Consider the following 15,239-nt stretch of genomic DNA (forward strand, 5'->3'; position numbering starts at 1 on the left):
TCCGATTGGTCAAAACGTTCACGTTTCGTTTGATCCCGGCGGGTTTGTTCTTTTCAGCTGAGTTTCTTATTTCTTTTCATCTTTCCTCTTCTTTGCCCTCGATATTTGCATGCTTTAATTCATCTTGAATGCAATGCGACGCAGTTGGAGACCGAAAGCCCGTTCCGACGTGTCCTTTCGACCACAGTCCGCGCTCGTAGTTATCGGCGCGCCCGCCTCTCGATCCGCCTCGAGTTGTCCAAACTGGGAACGATACGACGTCCATGCGAGCCCGGCGAGAGCCGACACGACGTCGCCTGCGTCGCCATCGTCACGTTTCGACTAGCCTCGGACCGGACCCTCGGAAGCTCGCGATCCGCCTCGATCTCCGCCGCCGTGTGATCTCCGGTCGCAAGATTGCGGCATGTGACGTGCCATCGGCGTCCTGCAGCGATTGTTGACGTTACCAGTTTCGCCTGATCGCGGTCGCCCGGACGAATTCGACGAGCGAACGAGCAGAGGGGCCCCTCTCTTCGAGTCGAGGTGAGCCGCGTGGCCAACGTGCCTCCTCCGTCCGGCGGCAGTCCGGCCGCCGATGCCGACTCCCCTTGTCTCTCGTCTCGACGAGGGGGATAGCAATGGCTGCAGCGCGAGTGTGACGCCCGGAGACTGTCGCGTGTTTTTACGTTTTACGTCGCGAGGCGAGAAGGTCCCGTCGGTCTCGTCCTCTCGTCGAACCGGTGCGGCCTCGAGAAACGTCGCCGTTCGTAAAATTCGCCTTTGGTGAGAGCACTTTTTGTAAACGGTTCTTCTAATCGCCGGTCACGGGCTTATCGCTCGCGTTTCGCGGTAAATATTGAAGCGAAGAGATAGCGAGAAGATAAATAGAAAACCCACTTTATCGCCTGGCCGCGCGAGGCCGAGCATGTAGGGAGCCAAACGCGTGAATCTTCGACTTGTCTCAAGTACGATTTTTATGTACGTTGTAAAACTGATCTTGCGGAATGGCGCGAAGTTTATCACCTTGCACCGAGCCTCCAGAATTTTTTGTTGACACGCAACGAATGTAGCGCGTGTATATTTGTGTCGTGCAGGAGATTCGAAGCAAGCCATGGAATCTGAATCCAGGCGCAAGGGCCCGAGGAGCCCGAGCGCCGATTCGGACGACTCCTCGCACGCCAGAAGAAGAAGGAAGTACGATCGGTCGCCGTCTCCGAGACGAAACCGTTACCGCAGGTCTCGCTCCAGGGACAGAAGATCCCGTTCGAGTTCCAGAGACAGACGACGGAAGGACTCCAGATCGCAAGACTGGAAGCCACAAGCTCCGCCGTCCCAAACCCAAAGTTCTGTGCCCAATCCAAACAATTCTACCGGCTATGTTTCGGCGGTGCATAATCAATATCAGGTATAAATAGCTTTGTAAATTTCATTTGTGAATGAGATAGAAAATGTCTTATTAAGTGTCGGTACACAATGTGAATTTAAGCCTTACAACGTTTAGTCGATTATTCTTCTCATATTCGACTACGATTGGTATCTCTTAACTGCTTAAGGCTTAAAATCCTTATTGTCGACCGACACTAAAGGTCGACAAAAGAGACTATCGAGATATCTGTCACGGATGAATTTTTAATCTATCAAATTACAGTTAACATATTGAGAAAATCGCAATATTAATTGGGTTTTGTAATCAGGAAAATTATCTATCTTTTCAAAAAATTTTTTGGCAAAAAAAAAAAAGATAAAATTGTTCTAATATCTCACTCAATCTTTACTACAATAGACTTTCACCTTGCTTGAAATCCTCAAAAATTCTTGTACTTAAAACGAGATAAATATATATTCGGGCGTTGACGAGAGAGAAAGCGAAGATTCTGAGTGCAACAAGTGCAAGTAACACGCAAACAGATCTGAAGTTTTGTGTTCATGATACTAGAAATCAGTTCAAGTTTTTAGACCGAAATCTGTGTAGCTAATCAACTTGCAGCTTTTACTTTGCAGTGGAAAAACAGCAATTTTATATTTATATACAGTTCTTGGTTCGAGAACTTGGATATCTAGTGGACACAAGGCTTAATGTAGCTGAGGTGCAGATAATCTTATGTTTTAAGGACTAAATTGCAAAATCTGGATTTTTTTTTAGCAGATTTCACAACTTTATCGAAAAGCCAGCTTTGTAAACATAAACCAAAAAAGTCTCGTGGCAAAATACAGGTTGAAACAAAATATGGGTGAACCAAATTATATCTGGGAGTAAGGAACAGATAATATAATTTACTGCAAATAAATATATTTTTTTAATGTTTAAAAATATTTTATATAAAAACATTAAAAATATTTTAAAGAGCAAAATTGCAAAATTCGATTTTTTTAGCAACTTTTGTATTTTTGTAAGAAATAAACTAAAGTCTCATGACAAAATATTTCTTTTATGAGACAAAATGTGGTAGAGCACAGATATGTATCTGCACCGTGAATAAGATGCAGATAATAAATTCAAAGTTGGCTCACCACTCCTTCTGATCCTTAATTATATCGATTGACTTTGTTGTAACATTTTGTAATATTGTTTTTTGTTTCGTCTGCATAGGCACCGCCACCGAACACGAGTCAGCCGCCGCCACCCATCTCTGCCTACAACCAGGGATATAACAATTATGGTTACAACTACGGGCCGGGCTATGACTACAGTTATCAACAACCTGCCGGCTATCGAAGTGTAAGTTGTATTTAGAAAAAAAAAGTTTAATACACTCTTAACTCTACTTAGAAGAAAGATTGACTCTAGTCAATTTCGAAACAATATAGTTGGAAAAACAATGCATATTCTAATGCTGGAGCACGTAATCTCGTGGTCTCTTAAAAACTATTGCGCGCTTTTTCAAAGTATTTCAGAAATAGTTGTTACCGCTACGTTACCGATTATCATTTATATTCGGTAGCGTACCTGTCTTCCGCTCTCTTTCTCTCTTTCTTGGAGCGTTACAATTATTATTTCTTCTCTGTATTGCAATATTGTGAATCTCTCAGTAAGTATAATATTCGCGTTATGTATTTTACTGGCACTGATATTGGAAACCCATAATATTGACCACACCGTTACATCGTCAAGACTTCCATGTATTAGCCAAAGTCCTCATTTGAGTATCGTCTGATAAAGGTAAGGGTCGTTAAGAATGCCGTTGAACGACTTGAGATTGATTGGACGTATTAATTCTGTTAGGATTACCCACCACCCAACTGGCAAGGAAGTCAAGTGTCATATAACAACCAGCAAGCACCGCCGCCTCCTTCGTTGACACCGCAACAAGAAACGTCGAGGCCGATTGACAGCGGTTCTTCTGGCTTAGTGACATCCTTAACGAGACCCGAAGATGTCAAAAAAGAAGGTATGCAATTCTCTTTGTTGTATATCCAAAATTGACGTTAATATTTATTTAATTAACGTAGTTTCTGTACTTATTCAATAAATAAGTGAATCGATATTTATACAATCTTTAAATTCTTTAAATTGAATGTTTAACAGCAATCGCAGCTGAGGTGAAACAGCAGAAAGCGACACTCGGCAAACAACGAGAGGAATATGTTAAGAAATCTGCCACGTTGCAACGCGAACTGGAAATTCTGCGTCAGCAATGTGACGAGATAGGCAAGGACGGTGGCCGTGAAAATAATCGAATTTTAAAGGAAAATCAAAAATTGCAGGTAACTGACACGTGATTTTATCGGTATATTTCTTCGTGATTGACATTCATTTGAATTTTATTTTATTTGTATATGCGTTTACAGATTGAAATACAAAATAAAATGAAGTCTATTCACAACGTCATCGATATGCTCACTGGTATAATTGGTGACAAGGCTACCGTGGATGATCTGAAGAGCAAGTTTAAGCTAGATATAAACAAACATTCGAGAAGTCCTAAGGAAGACTTCCCGAAAGGGAAGTCTCCTTCGCCCGACAGATCGTCCGCCTCCGATTCGGATAAGGAATCCAAAGCAGAAAGAGATATTAGGGAGAGAAAGTCATCGGAGGATAAGCCAATGTACAATTTCGTTCACTACGACCCTGAAATGCATTGGTGTAAAGTCTGCGATATCTTTCCTAAAACAGCAAAGGAATATTTAAATCATCTACATAGCAATGAACACAGAGAGGCTTGTTTAGTAAGTAATATTTTCGAGCAATACAATCGTCATAAAGCAGAGGCAGATGCGGAAGTAATTAAATGTTAGAGAAAATAGATTTAGATATTTTCAAACAAAATAATACAAAATTAATAAATTTAATATGGACTACGAGCCTGAGCTAGGTATTTAATGCTCAAATAATAAGTCAATTTACATAAAATCTATGATCAAAAACAACGTTTATTGTTTTTGATCACAGATTTTAAATTAAATTTATAGTAAATTGACTTATCATTTGAGCATTAAATATCTAGCTCAGGCTCGTAGCCCATATTTAATTTATTAATTTCGTTATTTTATTGAGTCTTCTTTAACTTATTAAAATAATACAAATTGTTAGTTACCGTAGAGAATAGGTAGAAGAAAAAATATATACATATATATTGCTTTGCATAATAAAAAAAAGACAAATGGATTTATAATTAAGACTATATATGTATTCGTAGTACAAACTATATTTATAACTGGATGATATATTGCACAGTAACGATCACGACAAGCAGGTACTTGGTACATAATGTAATCTTTTTGATGCATCATATGTCAATGTTTATTGAAGAGGAAAAAAAAAAGAGTACCGAGTTTCTTGCGCCCAATTTAAAAATCCATTTTTACTAATATTCTATTTTATATGATAGGAACGCAAGATTGTTGACATGCCATGGCATGAGCGAAATGGCGAAGGAACAGAAAAAGAAGTACCCTATTATCATGGACTACCGACGAAAAGAACGCCTATTAAAGGTAAGGTCAATTACAGTGGGCAATTACTAATAGAATATAATTCCGTAGCTTGTGCACAGATAACTGTGGTGTTCGGTATGTATTGAAGAGAATCAACAATCACGAGTTGCTTGAAAATTTGTCCTAAATAAGTCGGAACGTTCGCACGATACGCGACGTTAGACGTTCGGTTGGAAAGTCGGTTAAAGCCAGTAACTTTTAATTTGTGTCACGATACATTGGAATTGGAAATGCATGACAAGTATAGTATATCGCGTAAGTCAGAACGGATCCTTGGCGGATACAAATTTTCTAGCAATGTTGCAAACACCACAGAGATGCATTGGATTTTATCTGGATTCAAGAAGCGCACTTTCCGAGCCGACTTTCTGGCAATATCACTTTATCGTGATCACGTGTCTAATTTCATTTTCCACAATACTACGTTTTACACAAATTTAGGGTGATCGGCTATCTTCTGAAGATCTCTAGATCTATTAAGATCTTATCATCGTGGAGTGCATTACTTGGCAGAAAGTAATGACGTATAAAATAATGTATATAAAGCATTTTGTGTTGTTGCTTATAACTGAGATATATATCTATATATACACATATATACACATATGTGTAAGTTTTGGTGAAGTTACGCGAAGAAAGTTACCACTATATATGATTTATATTGGAAATGTGTATTATATTTTCAATATTATTAATTTATTTAAAAGAAATATTGTATTAACTGTTTGTAAAATATACTGCAAATGCCCATTCGTATAAACTTGAGTATATAATTATTACGAGTCATATTCAATAGAAATATGTTACAAGTCATATTCAATAGAAAAGCCTTAAATCTTGGAAGTAACTAAAAGTAAGCAGTTGCAATATATTCATATAAAAATATAATGTATTTTTATTTATCTGTATATATACATATATATTTATATGAACATTATTATTTGTATCGTGTATAGATAACAATTCTGAGAAATAAAATTAATTCTTTTTTTCCTTTTCCTCCCTTTCTGCTCTTCTACAGATCATCGTGGGAACACACAAGGAAATTTAATATCATCGGTCATTTATATCGAACATCTTTTAATATATAATTTTTGTTTTCAGTGACATGAATGTAATCGTGGCAGAATATAAGGTCATTTTTTATGAACTTATAATGCTTACCCGCTTCGAAGCTTAAATAATGCTAACTGCAGGTTTGTTTGATTATAGGGCTGCAGTTCTTCAGCGCAGCAACGGCCTGGTATTGCAAACTTTGCGATTCCTGGATAGGAGATCTTCACTGTGCTAGTCTGCATCTGAAGTCTAAACGTCATTCCGAGAATTTTTCCGTAAGTATTTTTCCATATGGGTAATACTTAATGCATAATGCAATAATTAAATTAGAGCAAAAGATTTATGTTGCAAAATAAAACAGAATTATAATTATTGTGTAATTTTTATGAAAATAGTTATTTAAAATAACTTAAAATAAACTAGTAAAAAAATAACTTGCATTTTTTTTTCTTCAAAAATTACATATGCTATAAATAATTTAATTGAATGTGTTGTTTAGCGCTTTGTGGAGCAAAATCCGCATTGGGAAACCGACTGGATGGCCGACAGAGAAAAGGCGTTCTCCGAGGAGAAACACAAGCAGATACAGTTGGAATTGCAGAAACAGAAGGATGACGATCCCCCGACAAAATCGAAGAAGTCGAAGAAAAATAAGAAAAAATCGAAGAAAGCCAAGAAACGCAGAAATAGAAGCAGCGCTAGTGATTCGTCGAGTGAGTCGGATAATACCGATACAGAATCCGATCAGGATACCACCAAGAGCATACGTGTGGCAATGCGAAACAAGATGAAAGCGTCCACGCAGGCAATTCTGAACGAGGAGATAGATTATCAGCGTATAAAATTGAAAGGACATAATTGGTCGAAGGCACCGCCGCAGATGAACCAATCGCCGCTGCCCGAGCAACATCCGTCGGAGACGGATGACAGACAACTTCTGAATTCGATCAGGGACAAATTGAAAGCCAAACAGGAGGAGGAGATGAAAAGTCGCAAGATGGGTCAAGAAAAGGATGAGGAGGAAAAGGACTTGCAGCAAGACACTTATTCAAAGAAATCAGAGGACTTGGAGGCTTGGGGCCCGAAAGAGCCGCCCAAGCCTTTCTGGATAAAGAAGGAGGAGGAGAAGCAATCGCAACCGATCGTGACAAACAAACCGATCGAGTTGCCGAAACCAGAAGAGATGCCGAAGCCGCACATGGGATTCTGGACTAAACAGCAAGTGAACATGACGGTGAAGCCGCCCGAAAGTAAATCAGTGGAGAAAGAGGAGGAAAGGGACCGAGATAGAGATCGTTACAAGGATGATCGTGATCGCAAGTATAGCAGATACGAGAGGAGAAGTCGGCGCGACAGGGATCGGGATAGGGATAGAGACAGAGATAGAGATAGGGACAGGGATAGGGACCGTGATTACTATGACGATCGTCGAAAGAGAGACAGGGACAGAGACAGTAACGATTCTCCGAGACGTGATAGAAATTGGCGTGACAGCAGTCCCAAGAGAGGCTATGACAAGTACAGTAAAGGGCGGGGAGATAACGACAATTCGTCGAACGACGAATCCAAATTTGACAAGAAGTCAAGCGAGTCGAAGTCGAAGAAAGGTCTTGCCGCCCCGAGCAAGAAATCCGCGCCGCAAGTGGCGGCCAAGGGCAAGTTACCGTTCATCGGAAGATTACCTCTGTTCAAGAAGAAGGCCGAAGAGCCGAAGTTACCAGAAAAGGATATCGCTCCGCTACCCTATCAACAAAGCAAGTTTGAGGACACGCCGAAGGTACCCAATGAAATCATCAATCCACCCGGTGTTGTTCACATCACCAAACTAGCTACCCCATTGAATTTGAATAATAGCAGCACTGCAACTACTCCGCTTGCAAGCAAATCCACCAATCAGCCTATGAAGATTCTAGTGGCACCTCCGCCGCCCGTGCTGAACGAGAGCAAACCGACCCCGCAGGTGGTCGACATGGAGATAGACGATCAGTCCGAGGAAACGGTTATAGAGGAACAGCCGATAGTGCAGCCACAAAAGCAGCAGCAGCAGCAGCAGCAAACTTCGAAACTGCCGTTACTCCCGCATCCACCACCACCACTGAATAGACCACCACCCAGTTTTACTCCGAGCCAGCAACAGCAATCGGCAGTGCAGACTAGACCGCCACCTGTGCAAAGTGCACTACCGGCGCCGCCCTTCACGCCAAATCGACCACCTCCGCCGTTCATTTCGAATCCACCGCCGTTCGTACAGGCACCACCGAGATTCCCACCTCGTCAACCTGTCCCGCCAACTACCTTCATGGCGCAGCCGCCACCGATGCCCAACTCGAGCTTCGCGCAAAATCATCAGAATCCGCCGCCGCCGCCGATACCGACAGCAGCGGACTCGGGCGCTGTAGCGCCACCGCAATCCGACGTGACCGACATACCGGAACCGTCGGAGAAGCGTCCGGCGGACCCGAGTATTCCGCTGCCGGATGATCTCCAGGAGGCTCTCAACATAATCTTTCCTAAGGAGGAGACAGCTGAGACCAAGCAGCAACAGCAGCAGCAAAGCCAAGAGTCTAACATCATGTACTCTTCGATGTACAGTATGTTGGGTTGCGTAGGATACGGTCCTGAATACATGGATCAACCGCCACCCGAGATCATGCAAGAGGCGGAAGCGGACACACAACCCGGACCCGATGATCTTCGTATGTTAGGCATCGATGAGGGAGATACAATCTTGTAAATCACGCTCGCGATTTACAGGTTTATATCGATTGGTATCGGTGTTCCTCGTTACTGAGTAGCAGAATACAGGAAAAATTTTTACGCCGCGATAACAAAGATTGGATCCATTCACATTGTTACTGATTCATTCATTTATTTCGATGTCTAGATAGGTATTATTTTATCAGTGACTATCTCTCACATGTTTTGAAATCGATTATTATGGTGAAGAAAAGAAGGAAAACTGAAGCAATTACGATAAATATGAAATGTGAATATAAAGCCAGCGCCATGCGAATCGCGCGTAAGACTGGCACCAGCTTAAGCGATGTGTACGATCTGTAAAGATTACTTAACGGTTTACAGTAGAATCTACAAATTGTCCGCTAGATTATAATGTTTGTTAATATCGTAATTGTCTTCTTCGTTCGACAATATATTTTTGTCAATTTTGTTTTGGGATTCATGTTATATTATTGCACAATCGATATCACGTTCCAATATCAGCAACAGCAACGACGAATTAATGTATATGATAAGTTTTCTTCATCTATCTCTTTACAAAAGTTACAAAAAGCATTTGTTGAAAAATCGATAAATCTGAATGATTATGAAATGTTATGTCAATGCATAATTAAAAAGATAAGACGAGATAGGTGTGTAATATCAATAAAAAAAAAACGCAATCTCATTGTGTATCAACATTGATATTGTATATCTTCGATATTGCAAATCCGCAACTTTCAAGCTTACGTTGTATATGTACAATACACTTTCAAATGTAGAAGAAATGTTCGCGTCAATTTATATGTAAAGATAACAGACTTGAACGTTGGAATGTAAGATCGTAACGTTTGAGACATTTACATTGCGATATTTCCCGAGATTAAATAATTCTTTCTCTTTTTTTAAAGAACCACTCTTGTCTTTTCAATCTTTCTGCTTCTTTAAGTTTAATCTTACGATCGATTCCTAAAGATAATATCACATTGCCTCTATTTTTCAAAGTTAATATAACTAGAAATATCTTTCTATTGCGAAATTGTTGAAAACTATCGCTATTGAAATATAGGGTCACATGGCACTATTCAATTAATTCTTAAACATCCATTTTTTTTTACTTTTCGGTACTCAGGAAATTCACGATTTTCGATTTCGTTAATTGTGTTCTTGTAAAAACGCTTAATCTACCGCAGTAGTTGATTAGCTTACGTAATATAATATCGGAATGAACTCCTTTCGATTAAAATTAATTTACAAATGCGAGAATAACGACGCAATGTTCGCAAACATTAACTAGTACCAAATTACTATCGATATTCGATAATCGTAGATTAGGCAGAGCGTCACAATTCGATAAAACGCACTCGTGAGTGCACAAAAAAATTAAATCGTGCTTTATATTATAGTTTAGCGATGCGATAATTAGTCCTATGTGTCCAGTCTCTATTTTTCTTGCAGTCAAAATGGAATGTAAAAACCAATGTAGATTCTCTCACGTGCTACAAAAACATTTTTAAAGGCCTACTTTTCTGTTCGTCGTCTACGTATATGCAATGGATGGGAGATATACATATAATTCGATGATGCGAACACGCCGGTGTAGTAAAAACGATCCCGTCGTATCGATAAACCTTAGATCTGAAGTACTAGGCCTGCGCTGGAAATGTTGTCTCCACCACCTGCCGTCTGACTAGCTTGCGTGCAAACCAACACGGGAGCGACGCACACCTGAACAGAAATCTCGTCCTGCTCCACCTTCAATGTCTCGTCCCAGCAGGATACCGGTTTGTCGATGTTCAATGCTATTCGAGTACCGGCTACGCTAGACGTCGAGAAACTATCGTCCATGATCAGTGTCGCTTTTTTCACATCGACCTGCATTAAATGAAATCATTTTATTGGATTAAGCGTTCGTTCCGTTTTTTTTTCCTAAGAAATGGCATTAGTATAAATAAATAAAAAAAACAATGATTTTTTCTTTCCGTTTAACCGAATAAAATTATCGAATGTAAAACGATCTATTACATAGGACATAAATTAATAAATGCCATATATGTATGTCTATAATTTCTAACGTTCCATTTAAAAAAAAAAACGCGAATTTGAACCTATTAAATATTAGAAATGGTAAACGAAGAAATAGATTCGGTCTTGTAAATTTAACCCAGTCATGTTAGACGAAAAAATTGAGCAAAATCTCGAAAAAATATATACCTAAGTTGAATTTTGGCAAACCTTTATTTTTGCATATGATTGAAAAGGAAAAAGTTTACCATTGTATGTACAGTGACCGCTTAGAAATAATAATTAAACAAATAGGGTTTTAATTATGTTCTTTTGTAAATATCTCCAAATTTATGTCAATTCAGTAACTCGAATTAGCTGAATGAGAATTACTATTCTTACAACACAATTGTTAACACAAATTGTTAAAAAAAAAGTATATACTTTATACTTTGATCCCGAGAAAAAAATTTAAAAAAATTTTTTTTTAAGTCATAATTATTGATATTTTCAAATTGTCATTGTCAAAATTTTTAATGAAACGTAAGCTTGAAATTATAATTGCAAAAAATTGCGATAAGTTTTTTTTTTAAAAGCAATTGAAAGCTTGGAATGTCTAACTTGTAGGTGCCGTATAATGTTGCGACATTTTCCGAATTTTCATTTATTTAGATAAGCGAATTATCACGAAAATTTATTTTTTTGTACTGATTTTGATCATGTCATTGATATACTATATAAAAAAAAAACGCAAGTTTATGTAGCTTGCTTATATTTTTTCTGAGATCAAACTTTAAAATTATTGTACTATTATTCATATATATCTGAATGATACTTACGTTACTCGATGCGCACACGTGCCTATGTGCAGTCAGCGATGCTTTGGCCGCGGCGGCCATAGTGTTCTTCCAAACGGAATCCTTGACGGTGAATATGGCTTGATACGCCAGCGTGTGCACGTGAATTCTCGTGAGCTCTCTAGAATTCGCGATCGACTTGCCTCTCAGGCGTATAAGTTTAAACAACGTTCTCATCTGATCCAACACCGTTGCGACGCGCGGTGTCGAGTTGGCCACCAACGAGATATTGCCGTAATACATAGTATTATACAGATTCGCTATTTCTTGCTCGTTCATCCCCAGACTGTCGGCGAAGGGAACCACCAGGTCGCACAGCTCGAAGAGCAATTTATCCTCGGCGAATGAGGCCATCTCGAAATGAATTCTGGTTGAGCTCGGACGTTCCACCATCTGTTTCTTTACGTTTATTAAGAGATTCTTGCGTTTGTCTGTAAAATTGCGTGAACATGAAAATTATTTTATTTTATAATGTTATCTTGTACAATCGGATAAATGTGCTTGGTGACAGAAAAATTACCTTCCCGAAATGGATAATTGTCCATCATCTGGAGACCGCTGACTACCAACAAATCGGGATCGTACGTCCCCAGGACTTTGTCAAAGGCGCTGAATGAGCTAATCATTGGATTATTCACGTCGTTATGAACGATGTATCTAGAAAAAAAGGCGTAAAAGGATACAGTTCCCCTCATCAGTTTGCATTAATTTACTCAATCATACATTTTTCTTAGTGTTACTTTTATATGTTATTTCATTATTATCAGTACCTGTTTGCTCTCGCACTGGAATAAGGGCCCCACACTTCACCGTGCTTATATTCCATGATGAGATGAATGTCGTCACGTTTCACCTCGCCACCAACTATATTTATCACCTGCGGGATCATCTGATGTAAGGATCTGGTCATCTTAGCCGCGAGAGTCACGTCGCATCCCTCTCGCGCGAATCGCATCGCCATAACTGCTGCATTTCCCCCGATCGTCGAGTAGGATGAGGGAAACGAGCGTGCTTTCGACACCAATTCGTCGAACAGAGTTCTGTTTGCCATGTAGCGTCTGTGGAAAAAAAGTTTATGCCACTCTGTGTAAGTTATAGTATATATTACAACGATTACGACCAGAGTCTGGATCTCGGTTTTTCTTATTTCAAACTGTGCTGCAACAGTGCCACAAGAAGGAATGCTGTTTATCTGTTAAAATGGCTTTATAACATATAAAATTATACTATGCTAGATCACTACATCAGCTTGAAGTGTGGAATATGGGAACCAAGATCTGAACTCTGATTATGATTATAATGTACGACACACATGGGATAGTTTAAAAGCAATTCGATAATCATGTAAGATTTTTAAATAAAATCTGCACTTTCAAAAAGAGCTAATTTAATTTGCAATAATAAGTGAAAGTTTAATATACATATTTACTGAATGAGATGTCCGAAACCAATCTTATCAGAATAATTTTGTCAATCAAATGGCATTTATGTGTCCAAATCCTCTAAATACTATTAACATCTTGTTTGTAATACGAAAATCTCGTGTCAAATCTATTTGTCAATCAATCAAAGTTTGTTAAATATAATTGATTTGAATAATGTTGTCAATCAAATGGCATTTATATGTCCAAATCCTCTAAATACTATTAAACATCTTGTTTGTAATACGAAAATCTCGTGTCAAATGTATTTGTCAATTAATCAATCAAAGTTTGTTAAATATAATTGATTTGAATCATTTTGTCAATCAAATGGCATTTATATGTCCAAATCCTCTAAATACTATTAAACATCTTGTTTGTAATATAAAAATCTCGTGTCAAATGTATTTGTCAATTAATCAATCAAAGTTTGTTAGATATAATTGATTTGTACAGGTATATAATTAATATACTTAAAATAATTAATATTCGAACAATTATTTGATATACACTTAATCATCAAGCAAACTTTACGCTACGTATACTTGTGGAATATCCCATGTCAAAACAATACAGGCAAAATTCAGACGGCTCTTACTCGGCCGCGGCTCCATGGCGAAAATAATAGGCGAAGCTCTTGAGCAGTTCAAGCTCGGTGTTGATCTCGTCGAAGTGCTGCGGTCGGCCGATCTCGTCCGAGTATTTCAGCAGGTGCTTCGCGTCGATGAAGACGTCGGTGCACACGCCATAACCTATGGCGACTTTCGGCCTCCTGGTGATGACGTGCTTGTTCTCGAGCCTCTCGAGGCCGTGCAGCAGGGTCAGCAGTCGTTTTTGCAGAACGTCGTCGGTGTTGCGGTAGTAGATCGCCGCCAGCACGATCAGCACGGTGAGAAACGTCCCGAATCCTAACCTCTTCTTGTACCCCATATTGTCGCCCGCTGCCAGCAGCCGCCAGCGCTGACCACGCACAATCAATCGGCCGCCCCCCGCGAGGAATGTTTGGGAATGTTCCGGGAATCCTAACCTCCTCTTATATACCCGACCTCTCCTCCCTCCCGGATTGAACGTTGAAACGCGCAAATGCCGCACAATTGACCGCGAAATGTGCATACGTGTACATACAAAATCATCGATTGCCTTGCCTTGAAGATTCCCCCCCCGATAATGCATATCGCATATCATATCTAAATATCGTGTATATTGATTGCCGCCAACGCGAGAATCGTTTGTAACGCCGCAAAACCCACAAATCCCACAATATTAAAAAGTATTGTATAGAATGTTGAGACAAAACCCTTCGAAATTTTGACATTTTTAAGTAATTTATTGAGCAATGAGTATTCACACACACATATATACACACACATATATATATATATATATATATATGTATATGTATATATATATTTATATAATAATAATTTAAAACTGTTTCCTTTGCACAAATATTTTTAATGTGATAAGATGATGGTAATGTAAATTTTTTTATGACTTATTTAGAAAAGATGACTTATAAATATTTGTCTGCTTTAAGTACATATACAATATATAAAAACATCTACATCATAAAAATTCACTTACATGTAGTTACATATATGTATATCAATGTTTTTGATCAAATATTTTTTTTTTTATATCTATATGAGTATCAAATTTAAAAGCTTCTATCGCTATAAGTCAGCAGTCTGTAAACCGTACAAAAAACGAGAAAGTATTTTACATTTACATATTGCGCGATACATTACACATAGGAAATATATAATTAAAGTACTTATCCTATACAGTATATAAAAAATTGCATCAATAATTATATATAAATATAATTAAAGCGATGTTTAAATATAAATTATAAATATTTCTCATAATATCTGGATCAGATTGGAAGAGCAACAAATAAAAGAGAAAATACTATGTACAATTCTATAATTTATCCGCAACGTTTCTTGTCATTGCAATCGTCCAATTATCTCCGAGATCTCGCTATATGTAACTCTTTGTTAGGAACTTATATTAAATTAGTAATTTGAAACTAGACTTCGAAACTAAAACAATTAGACCTGATAATGTTTCGTATTTGATATTAGTATCTGCAAATAAATAGCGTTCATTCAGAAGATGCAGATTCAGTTTTGTATTTTAAAAAATCTGATGCGATAATATCCCAGTAAATGGAAAACGAAAAATGGATTAAAATTTTTTAGTTCTATTTTAAGTGGATTGGCCTCCATGGAAATGAATGCATTTCTATTTCATAATACGAATATAA

At 38.4% G+C, this 15,239-nt stretch overlaps 2 protein-coding genes across 4 annotated transcripts; one reads left to right on the plus strand and one right to left on the minus strand.

Annotated features, from left to right (window-relative positions):
• The first annotated feature begins 252 nt into the window (after positions 1-252).
• Positions 253-9,598, plus strand: LOC105455607 (zinc finger matrin-type protein CG9776). 3 transcript variants are annotated; one of them, XM_011699047.1, is made up of 9 exons: positions 253-522; positions 1,074-1,384; positions 2,570-2,698; positions 3,203-3,368; positions 3,506-3,684; positions 3,769-4,146; positions 4,809-4,914; positions 6,127-6,245; positions 6,470-9,598. In XM_011699047.1, the coding sequence occupies exons 2-9, from the start codon at positions 1,091-1,093 to the stop codon at positions 8,702-8,704; spliced, it is 3,606 nt and encodes a 1,201-aa protein (XP_011697349.1). In that variant the 5' UTR covers positions 253-522; positions 1,074-1,090; the 3' UTR covers positions 8,705-9,598. The 3 variants fall into 3 exon arrangements, with proteins under 3 accessions (XP_011697349.1, XP_011697351.1, XP_011697350.1); XM_011699049.1 differs by lacking the exon at positions 253-522 and adding an exon at positions 553-762; XM_011699048.1 differs by lacking the exon at positions 253-522 and adding an exon at positions 777-957.
• LOC105455605 (ADP-dependent glucokinase) lies at positions 9,377-14,115 on the minus strand. The gene is made up of 5 exons (XM_011699046.1): positions 13,569-14,115; positions 12,320-12,607; positions 12,070-12,206; positions 11,532-11,980; positions 9,377-10,563 (listed from the first exon to the last, which is right to left on the minus strand). Exons 1-5 carry the CDS (start codon positions 14,081-14,083, stop codon positions 10,321-10,323), a joined length of 1,632 nt encoding a protein of 543 aa, XP_011697348.1. The 5' UTR covers positions 14,084-14,115; the 3' UTR covers positions 9,377-10,320.
• Between the last annotated feature and the right edge of the window lie 1,124 nt (positions 14,116-15,239).

The sequence above is a fragment of the Wasmannia auropunctata genome, unplaced genomic scaffold (assembly GCF_000956235.1).
Source record: "Wasmannia auropunctata unplaced genomic scaffold, wasmannia.A_1.0 LD335888.1, whole genome shotgun sequence".
Taxonomy (NCBI): Eukaryota; Metazoa; Arthropoda; class Insecta; order Hymenoptera; family Formicidae; genus Wasmannia; species Wasmannia auropunctata.

Bases quoted from the DNA above. Each gene is read 5' to 3' on its own strand.
- LOC105455607 (XM_011699047.1), top strand. From the start codon at position 1,091: ATGGAATCTGAATCCAGGCGCAAGGGCCCGAGGAGCCCGAGCGCCGAT. The intron at 1,385-2,569 runs GTATAAATAGCT...TCGTCTGCATAG, and splicing joins CGGTGCATAATCAATATCAG to GCACCGCCACCGAACACGAG. The intron at 4,915-6,126 runs GTAAGGTCAATT...GTTTGATTATAG, and splicing joins GAAAAGAACGCCTATTAAAG to GGCTGCAGTTCTTCAGCGCA.
- LOC105455605 (XM_011699046.1), bottom strand. From the start codon at position 14,083: ATGCACATTTCGCGGTCAATTGTGCGGCATTTGCGCGTTTCAACGTTC. The intron at 11,981-12,069 runs GTAATTTTTCTG...GCAATTTTACAG, and splicing joins CAATTATCCATTTCGGGAAG to ACAAACGCAAGAATCTCTTA. The intron at 10,564-11,531 runs GTAAGTATCATT...CATTTAATGCAG, and splicing joins ACGTGTGCGCATCGAGTAAC to GTCGATGTGAAAAAAGCGAC.